The sequence below is a fragment of the Dendropsophus ebraccatus genome, chromosome 1, assembly GCF_027789765.1.
Source record: "Dendropsophus ebraccatus isolate aDenEbr1 chromosome 1, aDenEbr1.pat, whole genome shotgun sequence".
NCBI classification, from domain to species: domain Eukaryota; kingdom Metazoa; phylum Chordata; class Amphibia; order Anura; family Hylidae; genus Dendropsophus; species Dendropsophus ebraccatus.
The window spans coordinates 55,989,680-56,006,249 of NC_091454.1; the positions used below are offsets into that span (position 1 = coordinate 55,989,680).

Consider the following 16,570-nt stretch of genomic DNA (forward strand, 5'->3'; position numbering starts at 1 on the left):
TAGACCTGTGCATGCAGGCATTGGCTGGTGACAGGTTCACCCCCCCTTACCCGCACTGCCTTATTCATAAAGATGGCCGGACCATAGTAACAATGATGCACTTTGCCCCTCTGCCATTTTGTCTCGCACCCCCTCCTGATAGTGTGTAAGCTCATGCATGCGAGCAGGGACCTCACTCCTCATGTATGGATAATTATATGTATCTCTGTAATGTTGATTTTTTTTGTCTATGTATGCACCCCAGAATTGTAAAGTGCTGCGGAATCTGTTGGCGCTATATAAATAAAAATTATTATTAATATTATTATTATTATATATAATGTAAAAACTGTTACAGGCAATGAAATTACATAAGTGTTGTATTACATCATGCTTTGCATTAGCTATGTGTCACATATACATAATATAAGCAGAAATACCCACCTCCCTAGAGTAGACAGTGGGGAAAAAGGGGGTCACTCAAGCTAGATTTAGTGTTTTAAGGGGGAGCTTAGCGGTTACAAGATTGGTTAGTATTTTTAGGACCTCTTAAAAATTCCCTGTACTTTGAGCAATATTACCAATATTATTTTTTTTATAATAATTATTTGTGCAAGCTATATGTAGGCATAACAATGGATGCAGACGTATAGCTTGACAATTTGAATCTTCTCTAGTGCCAAAAATAAGATTTTTTTTCCTTCCTGATATTATAAAGATGACGCTTGTAATTGATGTACAGTAAACACAGAGGATCACTGTTGTACAACCCAGGGCAAAATTATCAGTGATACAGAGTACATGAGCTTCAGGTCCAGTGACCCCCTATTCAAGGAAGGCAAAGGGGGAAATCAATAGTAATGGCTCAGGCACTGATGAACCGCCTGGCAGTGGATTAACAGCAGCTGCACCCATTCTCACCCGTATGAGAGTGGGTGATTGTGGTGGTAAATGGTAATGTAGACTAGAGGATGCTGGGTGTGATGTGGAACTGCTAGACACTGGTTCTAGTCTAGTCCTAATCTAGCTGGTCGTCTTTGTAGTACTGGAGGTAGGTTGCTCGTGTGCTGGTAAATGTGTAATTATCATTTAGTTCTCCCAATGCACTGAAATTACACACCGAAGACTCCATTTCCTCTATCATTGATGTCTCTATTAAACGCCTAACAGCAATAACAACAAGCCTCTTAACTCCTGATTTTGTATTACATGGAATAGCTCTTCAGTTTCTCTCATACAGATATCGCCTGGTTTGTCCTATTCTGCCGAAATGCATTCTGGAACCTATAGATTTTCACATGCCCAAGCCCCAGAAAGTAGTATGACATGGATAATCAATTATGCGTGCCCAGGGGCAAAAGCAGGATAGTGACGGGAGGGAGCTCTTCTAAATATACTTTTGCTTAGCATTTTCATCTCTGGCAGCCATGTAGTATATGTAAGTACAGCTGATTAGGTGGCCACAAGTAATGGCCTGTGGGGGAAATCATCTGGCAGTCACACTAATAGGATGCTGGGGGATGGACTGGTGCTCTGCTAAGATGCAGCGCTTTTATTACTCACCCAGTTTGACCATTAAGCTAGGAAGTCGTCTTCATAACGACAAAAATGTGTAGTCTGTTATTATAGAAATATGCTTAGGGTAATCACATTCCGCTTCCTAATACATGAAAGAGGTTCCGTTTGCTTGGGTGGATTTTTTGAGGCTGAATTTTGTCTGCAGTGCCCTACACAGAGTAAGCATAGTCTTTTAAATGGGTTATCTAGGAGTTGCAATATAGCACATGGCTGCTTTCTTCCAGAAACCGCACCATCTTTGTCCTCACTTTGTGCGTGGTATTGCTGGAACACATGGGGTTGTAATACCACGTACCGCCGTAGGACAGGTGCGGTGCTGTTTTTTGAAGAATTTAACTGCTTTCTAATCCTAGATAACCCCTTTAGTCTATTGCTAAATTAACCTTTTAGAATGATGCAGTGTAGTAATTAGGGAGCCTAAGGGTCGTATTACACGGTATTGAGTTGAGGTCAGTTCAGAGTTGAGGTCAGGTCATCGCTCGCTTCCTCCTCGTTCCCTGCTTGCTGTCTGTTCGCACGCACAGGCGTGGAGCATGGAGGGAGAGGGGGGGCAGTGATGCGGGGAGCTGCAGGAGGGGCTGCCCGGACGATCCTTAGTTGTCCAGGTGGCCCATTTATGAAAGCTTTAGTCACTGCTGCCACCACTGCTATTAGGCGGAGAGATGGGCAGCAGACCGTCACTATCATTATTGTTTTGATAGATAGTCCCTGAAGCATAGTCTAGGTATATAGATATAGGTGGAGATTTACCAAACATGGTGTAAAGTGAAAGTGGCTCAGTTGCCCCTTGCAACCAATCAGATTCCACCTTTCATTTTCCAAAGAGTCTGTGAGGAATGAAAGGTGGAATCTGATTGGTTACTAGGGACAACTGAGCCAGTTTCACTTTACACCATGTTTGATAAATCTCCCCCATTGTTTTGATACAACGCACATGTCTACTGATTGATTGCCTCTTAACATGACCTATTACACTAAGCGATATCGGCAGGAATGGCAGGTAATCAGCCAAGTATGGCCGATAATCATTTGGTGTAATAAGGCCCTTAAGGCTAGGGCTACAAAGCAGTTTTGGCCACTACAGGGGTCACATGACCAAAACCATTCTGCATTGCAACAAAGATCGTTGAATAGAGAAACGAGGTGAAATACAACTGGCCACAACCTGACAGTCCAAAATTAATTTCATGTTGTTGGTTCCTTCAAATGTCAGAAGATGGACATAGTCAGCTAATCCCCCTCCGCAATTCCCCATATAATGAAGACAAAGATCATAAACATGAACTTTACACAAGGTGTCTTATGTGTGTGTCCGTGGTGCACACTTTTCTAGGGGATTGTCTGAATTATTATTTTGCGTGTTTTTGTGATAAAATAAAAAATACTGTATACTCACCTGCTTCACCCCGCTTTGTCCAACAACGCTGCCCCAGTCCTTTCTGCTGACCTTGTATACTTTCCTGCAGCGATGATATGCCCAAACACATTGCCACCATTCACTGGCCTTGCAGTAGTCTGCACGACACTTCTGAGGCCAGTGATTGGCTGCCTTGTGTGCCAATCATTGCTGCAGGGAAGTAACAAAGACAAAAGGTATACTATAGGAAAATAAATAATCATTTGCACAACTCTTTTAATGTCACCAGAACCTCTCATTCAAGTTTTCTTCCTTCCTTTATCTTTTCATGCTGTTTTTATACATTGTGTTACCTTTCTTTGCCCTCTCAGTGACATTGACTGATTGTGTTGTGTTTCCAATCTGATAGGAATGACAGATCTATGTCAGTGGATAAATGATTTCCATGAGGTTGGCACATAGTAAAATAGTTTAGAATTCATGTAATTTGCTGCTCTAGGTCCTATGTTTATTTTGAGATGAGAGGCGTCCTGAACCTAAAGAGTGCGTTAGATGTTATTACCAACTATACAACTAGTTCTATCCTATTAGTTCTATCTTACTTTGAATAAAGGTTTTTTATTGTTTTGCAGGGCATTGTACACATACGAGGATGGCACAGATAACCTCACCTTGGCAGCGTCAGGAAGTAAGTACTAAAGTGCCCTATAAATATAATTTATACAAGTATATATACATTGCCGGGAAGGTCACATTCAAAACTGTGAAAAGCCAATTCAATTAGTGTACTATGAAAACACTATTCTGCTGTTTTGTGGCCCATTATCCCTGGGATTGGAAGACTATATGTGTATCTTTTAGAAAGCATTAATAATGGATCTAGCAATGTATTGATGCAGGTTGCTTTGTATTATTTGTAATTTTTGAGGATGTTGACATTTAAAAATGTTTGAAGGTTATATTGTTTGTAAACATACAGTCTGTATATACAACTATAGAAGATGACATAACCAAAACACTGGTAAATATCTATACATAAGCTTCACTAAGTTAAAATGGATATATAATCCCCTGCTTGTCAGCAAGTAGTCATTGACAGTATTGAATCCTCTGTATGGGGGCCTGAATACATTCCCACCATGATTTGCAGAGATCCAGTGCACTGTTTGCCGGTTGCAGATAGGACCATAACACTTTTGTGACTTTTCATGTTTCTTTTATTTGAACTTTTTTCTAGGCGGCGGATTACCTGACCTTTCCACCCACTTTGAGAACCAGAAAATAATGTATGGCTTCTGCAGTGTGAAGGAGCCCCATGCCATGCTAGCTCGCTATGTGCTCATCAACTGGGTGAGGAGATTGCCATTTGTTTTCTTCAGCTGAGAGGGCACAAGTGCTATAGTTACTGTAATAGTTAGACTGCATTCACACGTTCCGTGTAATCACGGATCCGCAACCACAGGGGCCATTAAATCCTATTCAGACGATCCGCTCCCTGATCCGTAAAAAAATAGGTCATGTCATAACTCAGACGTGATCAGGGCATGGATTAGCCGATAGAAATGGGATCTGTCTTTTTCCGCAGATGTCACATCTGTGACGTCAGTGAAAAACATGGATCAAATGGTTGCAAACTTGGTCTTTTTTTTTTTTTTACCAGCTAAGGCTGGGTTCACACTGCGTTTTTGCAATCCATTTTTTCAAAAAAAGAATGAAAAACGGATTGCAAAAAACAGATGCATTTGTGTGCATTCGTTTTGATCCATTTTTTTTAATGGAAGTCAGTGGAAAAACGGATCAAAACGGATGCACACAAATGCATCCGTTTTTTGCAATCTGTTTTTCATCCATTTTTTGCAAAAACGGATTGCAGAAACGCAGTGTGAACCCAGCCTTAGCAGGCAAAAAAAGACCAAGTTTGCTATCATTTGATCCATGTTTTTCAGTGACGTCACAGATGTCCATTGACTTCCATTATAAAAAAAAAAACAGATCAGTTTTTTTTTGACGGACACAAAAACGTTGCTGACACTATTTTTTTGTCTGTTAAAAAAACGGATCCGTTAAAGGTATGCTGAAAACACAGTGTGAACCCAGCCTAAGCATTTTATGCCCATGCCGATGTGGATACAGATGCAATGAGGTGCAATTATGGACCAAATTGCATGAATCAGGGAGTAAAAATAGTGCGGATGGGGAAAAACACTGAAGGTGTAAGTAAGACCTTACTATTATTTGTTATTTTACACGTTGGGGTTCAGTTCTGCAGCGTGGCATGATAACAGACCTAAGTGAGAGGGCTAAGCGCAAACGGCCTGTGTTGATATGCAGTATACCTATGATGTGAATACATCTTTAAAGAGCCCAAGGGCCAAACCATCATTGTGTGTGATCTTTGGCACTTATAAGAAAACGCATATGTGAATACGTCTTCCTCTTATAGGAGATGTTATTACCGTCAAAATATTCATATGGATCCAAGTGGCTTTTCATAAGGAAAGCACACATTGTGATCCAGGCTACAACACCATACAACCAGTTTAGTCTGCTCTAACGTCCATAATAGATTCCCATTGAGTTGATCTTTTGTGTATACCACTACTTATTACGTCAATCACAAATCCATTGGAATTCGCTAAAATCCATAAATGTTCTATGTAGTTCTTATACATTACCGATGTGTATTCTTCTTATTAGGTTGGTGAAGATGTTCCTGATGCCAGGAAGTGTGCATGTGCTAGTCACGTGGCACAGGTGGCAGACTTTTTCCAGGTGAGAATTGTTATGTATCTGTACTTGGATAGATTGGTTGAGTTTAGTTGATTCCCACAATTGTGTGCTATTGCTCCTATATTCCTGCTATGTACCTCTAGTGATTGTAGCATTTTGTGATCTAGAATTAGGAATAATTGAGCACACTGTGCTGTTTATTAGCTCTATCCACCTGTAGGCTAAACACACATTCATTTCAGTATTAGGGAAAACAGAAGAGACAGCTAGATGGATCCAAAATGAGAAAAATAATTTGAATTTTCTTTATCCAAACTGGACATTACAAGCTGTTTGCATGTCTGCAGAGATAACTTGCAAGCCAATAAAACCTTGTTCTTACTGAATCATCCTCTGCTCTGATACAATCTCTCTGTGCAGAGGGAGAAGGGAGGGTAATATAAGCTAGCAGGCTTGCTGAGAGTGATCATGATTGTGCCACATCTCTACTGTATCTGTTACATGGCAGACAATGAAAATCACTTTATTCATATATATAAAAAAAAAAAAAAAAAATACATACCATGGACCTACTTGTCGCTGACCCTACTTCTGAGATGGTGTCCTATCTCAGTCAGGCATTGGCACAGCGGGCTGCCCCTGTTGAAGCTAGTCCATCTCGGACATAGGAAGAAGAGTGACAAGTGGAGGACCAGATGATGTTATACTAGGAGTTGTGGGGTTAGGTGTTTTATTATAGGCTCATAAATTATTATATGCCTGGACAACCCCTTTAAGGAGAAAAGAAGTCTGCAGCGTAAATAGGCAAACTTTGAATGTTAAGGCATCAAAACTGTGCTGTACATGAGGTTCTAAGAACAATGTGAATTTTTTTTTTCTCCCAGTAGAGGTACAATGTACCACCGGTATTTCGCTTTTTTGATAATTACATAGATCCGCACAGGTGCAGGGATACCGATGCCGCAGTCCTTTTTTGAACCGCGGCCGGTTCCCGCATACATCGCTGTTTTATTCTCGGGCCCTGGACGGGGGTGAAGCACTGGAGGCGGGCTGGCCCGCCCCCAGTAGAAGGAGACCCCCTCCCCTCTATGATGTGGCTCTATTGATTCTATTGCCCGGGAGTAGAACAGCGCATACGCGGGAACTGGGCCACGGTTCAAAAAAGGACCACAGCTGTGGCATCCCCGCGTTGGCGATGCTCTATCCATGTAGATATCAGGAAAGCGATGTATCGGTGGTAAGTTACAGGACAGCTAATCAAGGGCTCTGATTACTAAGTCTTTCTTGGGAGATCACTGTTTTTTCTAGCAATTCTTTCTGTATACGCTTCTTTTTTTTGCTTCTTTTTGTTTTTGCTTATTTTGTTGTTTTTTTATTTTTACTAAAGTTTTCAATTTAAGGAAACCTGAAGAAAAGGAAATACAAAACAACTTATAAAAATTCAAAATAAACCATGGTACATATGCAGTATGCAACTTTTCAGCGCATGGCTTGACGTTGAAAGCCTGCATAATAACAATTTCAGTTTTTAAATTTTCTTCAAAATGTTTGTAACATTTGCTTATTCTGGAGATGGTAGGGCAGGGTTTGCTGTGTATGTGTTGGTGTTATGGTGTGTTTTCACAGTGTCTTAACTTTGTGTTTTTCCACTTTGAGTGCTGCTTGTTCTGTGACCATTGCCTTGTCGTTTGCCTGATCGAACACTTGGGTTATTGTGTTGTTTTGCCCAATAACCTTTATGGCTTGGATTTCACTTCTTACTTTACCATATTATGCAAAAGTCTACATTCAGACAAATTTTTTCTCCTTATTTTATAGGGTGTGGACGTAATAGTGAATGCGAGCAGTGTAGAGGACATAGATCCTTTGGCCATAAATCAGCGCCTATCTAATGGTTCTGGGCGGCTGGCAAGTCCAGTGTTACAAAGACTGCAGGTTAAAGACGAAGGAAATGATCCTGTGGTAAGCAAACTAAAAGGGGGGGGAGACACCCATTTACATGCCTGGTGAATTACATAGAAAAGGCACTTATTTATATGCAATTCACTCAGTTTGTGCAAAAATCTATGCTCTGATCCTTTTCTCTGATGTATGCCCTGCTCATCTGATGGTCGAGCAGGGGGTGTGACAAGATGGAAGGACGCATGGCCTCTTTCAGCACATAGATTTCTGCTCCTGCCATTCGGCAGCCACAGATCTGCAGAATTTACTAAGGGGCGTGCACCTTATGGTAAAGCCGGCAGGGATTATTGTTAACAGTCTCAATCTATACAATCATTTGATTGGCCGATCCTATTGAGTCTGCTTCTATTAAAGCCTAAAACTTCACGTATAATGGCATCTGTGGCCAGCTTAAATGGAACATAAACTTTTATTTCAGTCTGTTTCTATTTTCTGAATGTATTTATTTATTTTTATTTCACTTTTTGTACATTGTTATGGGGGCTGCCATCTTGCCTGAGCTGTTTTTAACAGCATTTAGTAGAATAGCAAGACTCATGGACCTAGATGACAACAGACGTTTAAAGAGGTCATTCCACAGGGAGCTGCTATTATCTACTGGTGTCACATGATGCTGTAATGCTGTTCAGATCACTTTACAGCAGTCTCCTCTTATCACTACAGACACAACAGGAAGTCTCAGCTTAGGGTGGTATTACACGGGCTGATGGAGCCCGATAATACCTGCTAGATCGGCGCTCGTTTACTGGGCCTATTACACAGCCTGATAATCGTTTAACAAGGACTGCATGGACATTGTTACCGATGTCCTTGTAGCCCTTGTTTAAACTGTATACATTACCTGTCCAGGTTGCAGGGCTTCTCTTCCTCTGTGCTTCTCCCCATGTCCGCGCACTCCAGCTTCAGAGCGGCCTGTCTCAGCTGGCAGGGTGCTCAGCCAATCACTGGCTACGGTGGTCCCGGCCTGTGATTGGCTCAGTGGCCTGCCAATCGTCCGGATAGGGACGATTATTGTTCCGTGTAATAGTACCCTTAGTTTTAGCTCCAGTAGTGAAAAGGAAAACTGCAAGATTTTAGGATTAGTTCATATAATAGATAAAAAAAGAAAATTAGTAAAAAAAAAAAAATCATTAAAAGTTCTTAAAATAAGTTTAACGCAAAAACATTATTTAAACAATAAATAATTTTCTGATGGCACATTCCCTTTAAGTGGGGGAATCACAGCATAATGTGGTTGCATGACCAAATGGTTGCCTTTGTTGTACAAATAGAGCCTTTGAAATACGCTCTTCTTCTACTGGTGTTTCAGTTACTTTTCAGTGTTTTTATCTCTGGTGGTATCCTCACACTTATCACTGTTTGCATTTTCTTCTCCTTCACAGGGAACCAATTACCAAAAGACAGACGCAGCGGTGGAGATGAAACGTCTCAACAGGGAACAGTTCTGGGAGCAAGCAAAAGTAAATACCGCCCCCCACGCCTTAAAGGCGTTATCTAAAAAGCACAGCTTCTTTTTCCGCAAAATCAGTGACACCCATTTCCTCAGGTCCTGTGTAGTATTTCAATTCAGCTTCATTCACTTTAAAGTGACTGACCTGCAAAATCACACCAAATCTAATGACAAGAGTGGCACTGTTTCTGGATAACCCCTTTAATCTTCAGTAAATGCTCACCACATTTTCCCCAATGTTCTTCTGTTTTGTATTCTTGGGACTTCTGATCTACATAAAAAATCTCTGCTTGAACATAGATTTTGCTAGTATAGTGCTTGGGGTTTTTGATGGGTAACTCATTTACAGAATAGGTTTCAAAACTTTGTGTCAAGGAAAATAATGTGCAAACAAAATGTCATGGCTGCTTGATGTATTTCTAACTCCAAATTAGGGATGGTCCTAACAGAGTTCGGTTCGGGTTCGTACGAACCCGAACCCTCGGTAATGATTTCCGGTAATGATTCCCGCTGATCCAGCGGGAGGACCGCCTGGAAAACTGGGATACAGCCATAGCCTGTATCCCAGTTTTCCAGGCGTTACTCCTGTTGGATCCGCACGCTCCACGGAGCGGGCAGACAGCGGGAATCTGCTGCCGAGCGCTTGGCAGGTTCTGACCATCCCTACTCCTAATTATCTGCTGTGTATGATATTTGTAACACAGTGTTGACTTCTAGTCCTATGCATATAATTGACCCCAAACTTTCTATTATTGATTAGATATTTCTTTGCTTACCTTTTCTGCTTTACTTGGCTTTGTCTTTCATGTATAGTATTGGTTACTGACCAATGGCGGATTATAATGTAGGCGGTTTGGGCGGCCGCCCGGGGCCCGAGGCTCCGGGGGGCCCATGCCTTGCCGCCCACATTATAATGCCGCCCGGGAGGCCCGGCCCGCCACTGCACTCTTGTGACCGCAAGCATTGTTTCGCTTGCGGTCACAAGAGTCTCCGGCTGCCTCCGTCTGATGCGCGGCTGCTGGGGGTGTCCTGTCCTCTCCCCGGCAGCGCGCGCGTCACACAGCTCCTAGTGCCGCCTGGGCCCTGACTTCTGGTACTGGGAGCGCACGTACCGGAAGTCAGGGCCCAGGCGGCACTAGGAGCTGTGTGACGCGCGCGCTGCCGGGGAGAGGACCGGACACCCCCGGCAGCCGCGCATCAGACGGAGAGAGGATCGACAGGGGGAACGCAGGGTAGGTGAGTTGTATTTTGTTATTTTTGTGTTATTTACTCACTGGGGGGCATCTATAAGGGGAGGGGGGGAAAGAGGGGGACCATCTATAAGGGAGGGGGGAGAGGGGGACCATCTATAAGGGAGGGGGGAGAGGGGGACCATCTATAAGGGAGGGGGGAGAGGGGGACCATCTATAAGGGGGGGAAGAGGGGGACCATCTATAAGGGGGGGAAGAGGGGGACCATCTATAAGGGGGGGAAGAGGGGGACCATCTATAAGGGGGGAGAGAGGGGGACCATCTATAAGGGGGGGAGAGAGGGGGACCATCTATAAGGGGGGGAAAGAGGGGGACCATCTATAAGGGGGGAGAGAGGGGGACCATCTATAAGGGGGGAGAGAGGGGGACCATCTATAAGGGGGGGGGGGGAAGAGGGGGACCATCTATAAGGGGGGGGAGAGAGGGGGACCATCTATAAGGGGGGTGGAAGAGGGGGACCATCTATAAGGGGGGTGGAAGAGGGGGACCATCTATAAGGGGGGTGGAAGAGGGGGACCATCTATAAGGGGGGGGGGAGAGGGGGACCATCTATAAGGGGGGGGGAAGAGGGGGATCATCTATAAGGGGGGGAAGAGGGGGACCATCTATAAGGGAGGGGGGAGAGGGGGACCATCTATAAAGGGAGGGGGGAGAGGGGGACCATCTATAAGGGAGGGGGAGAGGGGGACCATCTATAAAGGGAGGGGGAGAGGGGGGCCATCTATAAGGGAGGGGGGGAGAGGGGGACCATCTATAAGGGAGGGGGGGGGGAGAGGGGGACCATCTATAAAGGGAGGGGGAGAGGGGGACCATCTATAAGGGAGGGGGGGAGAGGGGGACCATCTATAAGGGAGGGGGGGAGAGGGGGACCATCTATAAGGGAGGGGGGGAGAATCTATAAGGGAGGGGGGGAGAGGGGGACTATCTATAAGGGAGGGGGGGAGAGGGGGACTATCTATAAGGGAGGGGGGGGAGAGGGGGACCATCTATAAGGGGGGGAAAGAGGGGGACCATCTATAAGGGGGGGAAAGGAGGACCATCTATAAGGGAGAGGGGAGAGGGGGACCATCTATAAGGGGGGGAAAGGAGGACCAGCTATAAGGGGGGGAGAGAGGGGGACCATCTATAAAGGGAGGGGGAGAGGGGGACCATCTATAAAGGGAGGGGGAGAGGGGGACCATCTATAAGGGGGGGAAGAGGGGGACCATCTATAAGGGGGGGAAAGAGGGGGACCATCTATAAGGGGGGGAAGAGGGGGACCATCTATAAGGGGGGGGAGAGGGGGACCATCTATAAGGGAGGGCGGAGAGGGGGACCATCTATAAAGGGAGGGGGAGAGGGGGACCATCTATAAGGGAGGGGGGAGAGGGGGACCATCTATGAGGGAGGGGGGAGAGGGGGACCATCTATGAGGGAGGGGGGAGAGGGGGACCATCTATAAGGGGGAAAAGGAGGACCAGCTATAAGGGGGGAGAGGGAAGAGGGGGACCAGCTATAAGGGGGGACAGGGAAGAGGGGGACGAGCTATAGGGGGGAAAGAGGGGGACCATCTATAAGGGGGGAAGAGGGGGACCATCTATAAGGGGGAAAGAGGGAGACCATCTATAAAGGGGGACTATCTCCTATAGGATTAGCACCCTCCTCTCCTGACATCCTCTGTGCTGCTTGGACCTCTCCTATAAGATCAGCACCCTCTTCTCCTGACATCCTCTGTGCTGCTGTGACCTTGGGGGGGGGCAACATCAGGGGACCAGGTGAGGTGGCGATATGTTTATTGGGGGCAGTGGAGGTGGGGTGGGCAATGCTTACTGGGGGTAGCAGCAAGGGACCAAACATTATGTTTATTGGGGCCAGCAGGGAGGGGAGGCAGGCAGTGTTTATTGGGGACAGTGGGGGGGGGACGCAGTAGCAGATTATAATGTGGGCGAATTGACTGGGGGGGGGGGCCCAGGTTGGGTGGACAGCCCGGGGCCCAGGGTACATTTAATCCGCCACTGTTACTGACTGATTGATATGTTTTTGCCAGAGAGAAGAGGAGGAAAGGAAGCAAGAAGAAAGGCAGAAGGCTATTGAGGAAAGATTACGCTTTGAGCAGGAACGCATGGAACAAGAAAAAAAAGAACAGGAAGAACGCGAGAAACGTTACCAGGAAAGAGAGCAGCAAATAGAGGAACACAGGTACCAGCTCTCTGTGCAAGGCATCTAAATTGTTTAATAAGAAAGATTGGTTTTCTTAAAGGGATTTTTCCATGAAACAGACATATTTCTAACCATGGCATAGGACATCAGTGACCACGACAACGGGAGTCCTGTGTCCCTGCTGGTCTTTATTCATTCAGCACTATAGGCCACATAAAGATAGTAGCATACAATGCTTCACTATCTTTGTGCGGCCCATATAGTTAAATGAATCGTCAGCAGGCGTGCCCGACTGCCGTTCCAGAGGTGTCACAGGACTGCTGTTTTCTAGATCAGTGGGTGTCCCATCTGTTGGGATCAGACACTTATCCTGTTTATAAGTGATGAGTCTGTTTTGTGGGCAAACTCCTTTGAGTAATATAGGCCAATATACTAGAACATATGCATAAAATCTCAATATACAAATGGAAGACCTCTATCATTTATACACCTGCTCTTTGTTTTGCTGTTAGAAGGAAACTGCAAGATGAAGAAGCAGAAGAGGCAAAGAGAAGATCACAAACCAATTCCATATTTGTGAGTTAAACTCAAACATAAAGCCCCTTTCCATCCCCTGTATTTAGCCAGCAGTGCTTTATTATTGTTAATAGAACTGTCTGTTCATACCCTGCCAGATGGACCAGAGGGACGACGATGAGGCAGCAGAACAAAAGAGGACAGAAAGTGAAGTGGAGGTAGTTTTTTCTCTCTGCATACAGTATGGCACTACTGTTTTGACATGTTGTATAGGCTTTTGTCTGGTGCAGATGACATTACTGTCATCTAACGGTCAAAATAGTGACCTTCCACTGCTGACTCAGCTTTTCTTTTCCTTGTATTGTTTAGTAGCATTTCAGTGCATCATTCCTAACACATTTGCCCTTTTTGTATACGATGAAGTTCCATACTTTATAACCTTTTCTTGTGTCCTTTCCTTTTTTTTTTCCTCTACAGGAGGCTGCTGCCATTATTGCCCAGCGTACAGAGAACCCTAGGGAATTTTTCAAGCAGCAAGAGAAGGCTTTAGATGGAAATGTTTCATTGCTAACTCCACGGACTGGTGAGTTCAGACAAAAAAAAAAATGCTATTAAGTTCATGGTCCCCTTTCTGCAGCTAACTGACACGGCTAGCTGTCACGGCCAAAATATGGCGCACTGAATTTGGTGAATTGCTTTGTATGCTGTGTGCTGGTGGCAGCTCTAAGGCCTTATTCTCATGCTCCGTAATCCAGGGAACTTACAGAGCCCGGTAAAGTCCCATGAAGATTTAAACACGGTCAGCTCTCCCGGCATCACACTCCTCATGGAGCGCAAGAATAAGGCCTAATAGTGGTGTTAGACCAAGGGTCTCTAAACTACGGCCCTCCAGCTGTTTCATAACTACAAATCCCATCATGACTCGACAGCTAAAGCTTTGGATTTGGCTGTCCAGGCATGATGGGAAATGTAGTATTGCAACAGCTGGAGGGCCGCAGTTTGGAGACCCTGGCCTATGCCATGCTGTAAATCATGCGGCCAGGGCTGTGCAAACAAGTGCCAGGTTGTTTGGCGCATTGTTAATCAGCCGTTGGCTACACATTTATTACACTGGGAGATGTGCCCACAACATATTACTTTTTGACATGTGAAAGATCAGCATTGAAGGAACATTGGGCCTATTACATGGGCGATATTTGCCGCGTTGGGTCTTATCTGATGGTGAGTCCCCAACATTTTGGCCCATAATGCCCTAGTAGGTCATTGGTGAGGGATCTTCTAAAAAAAAACCTTTTTTTACGAGACACTATAATATGTATGTCTTACAAAGTGACAAATATCAAAGTGTATAATAGAGTAAATGTATAACAGTATTGCACGTCTGTTTCTGAAAGAATAGACGCTTTTTCAATCTGTAAGCTTTACTGTTAGACAGCATAAAAAATCAGATCTATGCTCCCTGCAGTGTATAATGGCACAGCACCTTCCATCTGCCGTCTTTTGGATACACCTTGGCAACCAGCTACAGGATGCCATGTTTACTTTGCATTTTAATATTTTGCACAATAACCATTGTGATCTCTACTTTGTTCATATTCTTTATTGCTGTATTCAGTTCCGGAGCTAAACTTTTGCAAAGCTCCTTCCCTATAGAATTCTAGATTTTGTATGCAAATACCAGTGTTTCCCTAATGGTCTGTATTAGCATTTTAAGTTAAACGTCTCTTACATTTTTAATGTTTTTGTTCTTAGCATTTTAAAGGAAATGGATAGATACTTTGCAGCATTCTTGGTTCTTTTGTTTCTCTTTATTAATTTTTTTTTTCTTCCTTTGCCTACAGCGGGGAGAAGTTCCTCAGAAGCCGGACCACCACGTACTCCTGAGAAGGAACGTCGTAGTAGCTTGGGTGAAGAGTGGAACAAAGCCCTGAGTTCAGAGCAGACTGTCCAGGATGGTGCATGGGAGCCACAAGGGCTTACAGAAGATGTTTTTATGGAGACAAGAGATGAAGATGGTGGATTTCCAGCTGCTCCTCAGTTGACAGGTAGTGAGGAAGAAGCTGCTATGGAGCTAGGAGAGGTTGACCTGCTGTCAGATTCTCACCCCCCTCCAACACAAGAGGCTCCTAGTCTTCTTGATCTGTGGCAGAATGACCAGCCTCAGGAATCCACCTGGACAGATGGCAATTTGATGACATCCCATGAGGACATCCAAACTGAGCAAAACCTTACTGGGGAAACTGAGGCATGTCCTCCTGTTCCTGAGGATAACCTTCTGAACTTTGAGGAGCTACCACAACCACCACCTACCTTCTGTGACATGGAGGCAGAGGAGGATCCCCAGAGTATCATTCACATTGAGGGTCCTCATCAGATGACTCTGAGCTATCAGCACGCATTGCAGGAAGCTTCTTGTCATCAGCCAGAGCTTACAGACTCTCCTCTCACAAATGGGGAGACATCTCAAAGAGAAGGAACTCAGGTGTGCCAGAAATCTTAATATAATTTCTACAATGTTTGTTTAAAATATATGTGCAATGCTTAACCAATTCAAGACCAGGCCATGTCTCCTGATAATGACCAGGTTTCTTTTTTTTTTCCAGTGTATTTAACAGGAATGATTTTTTTTTCTAGTTTAGATATTTAAACTACTAGTGTTTTTCCCATGATTCAATGGCTTAAAATTGTTATGCCATATTTATATATTTTTTGTTATCAGGAAGAGTATAAAAAATAAATAAAGTGTCTTGACATTTTTTCCATTTTTATTCCGATACCACAGAACACCACTAAACTGTATTGTGCCCCCGTTCCCTTAGGGGAGATGGATAATGTTGACCATCCAATATGACAGGGATGAAGAACATTTCTTTGGTTTCCCATCACTGCAGTACGATTACTTACACTTACAATCTAGAAATTCAGAGTTTTCTGTTATAGTCTCAAGTGATAGAAAATAGTTGTTCGTTCCAGCAATTAAGCTTTGATTAGTCATGATTTTTGATCATCCCTTCAACTTTGCAAAAGTTATGGGTTTAAGAGATCGCCTTAAGATTCTGATCTTGTACTCACAGTATAGTTTTCTAGTCTGTACACTACTTTAATCCCTTCTTTCATAATTTTTGTGTTATAATGTGAGGACCACCCATTTTAGGGCTAAGGACAACATACAGGGTGAACCCCTTCTTGGTACTTCACTTTTTAGGTGGAGGGTAGAGCCCCAAGAAAAAAATAATAAAATAAACACACAATTTCCTATTACACATGTCCCTTAATGTGCAATTTTATCAATTTGGAAGAATAAAAAAAAGTACACATTTTTGGTATCGCTACATCCATAAGCGAGAAAATGCTAATTTTGCCTTTTTTAATAAAAAAAATTGGAGTTTTTCACAAGAAAATTGTAAGGATATTGGATAAAATGTACCACTAACCTAGTACAGTATGTCACAGAAAGTCTCACTTGGATGAGTTAAAGCATGTGTGTGGCCTGTGGTCTTTGCATCGTGTACAGAATTCAGGGACAATTTGTGTTCTCCTGACCAGTGGGGGTCCCAGCGTTTGATTCCCACAGATCAGCCTGTTAGCCTTTATTCTGTGGATAGGGGA

General features: G+C 43.9%; 1 protein-coding gene across 5 annotated transcripts in view; it reads left to right on the forward strand.

The window, feature by feature from the left end:
• Positions 1–16,570, forward strand: part of DBN1 (drebrin 1) — a 77,917-nt gene that overhangs the window by 52,823 nt on the left and 8,524 nt on the right. Inside the window, exons 2-11 of one of the 5 annotated variants that reach the window (XM_069971255.1) lie at positions 3,547–3,602; positions 4,152–4,264; positions 5,612–5,686; positions 7,463–7,606; positions 8,989–9,066; positions 12,333–12,484; positions 12,958–13,021; positions 13,096–13,179; positions 13,439–13,544; positions 14,803–15,443. In XM_069971255.1, the coding sequence (XP_069827356.1) occupies positions 3,547–3,602; positions 4,152–4,264; positions 5,612–5,686; positions 7,463–7,606; positions 8,989–9,066; positions 12,333–12,484; positions 12,958–13,021; positions 13,096–13,179; positions 13,439–13,544; positions 14,803–15,443 (1,513 nt within the window). Of the gene's footprint in view, positions 1–3,546; positions 3,603–4,151; positions 4,265–5,611; positions 5,687–7,031; positions 7,101–7,462; positions 7,607–8,988; positions 9,067–12,332; positions 12,485–12,957; positions 13,022–13,095; positions 13,180–13,438; positions 13,545–14,802; positions 15,444–16,570 lie in introns of those variants that run through there. The other 4 variants (XM_069971265.1, XM_069971237.1, XM_069971227.1 and 1 more) reach the window with 4 other exon arrangements.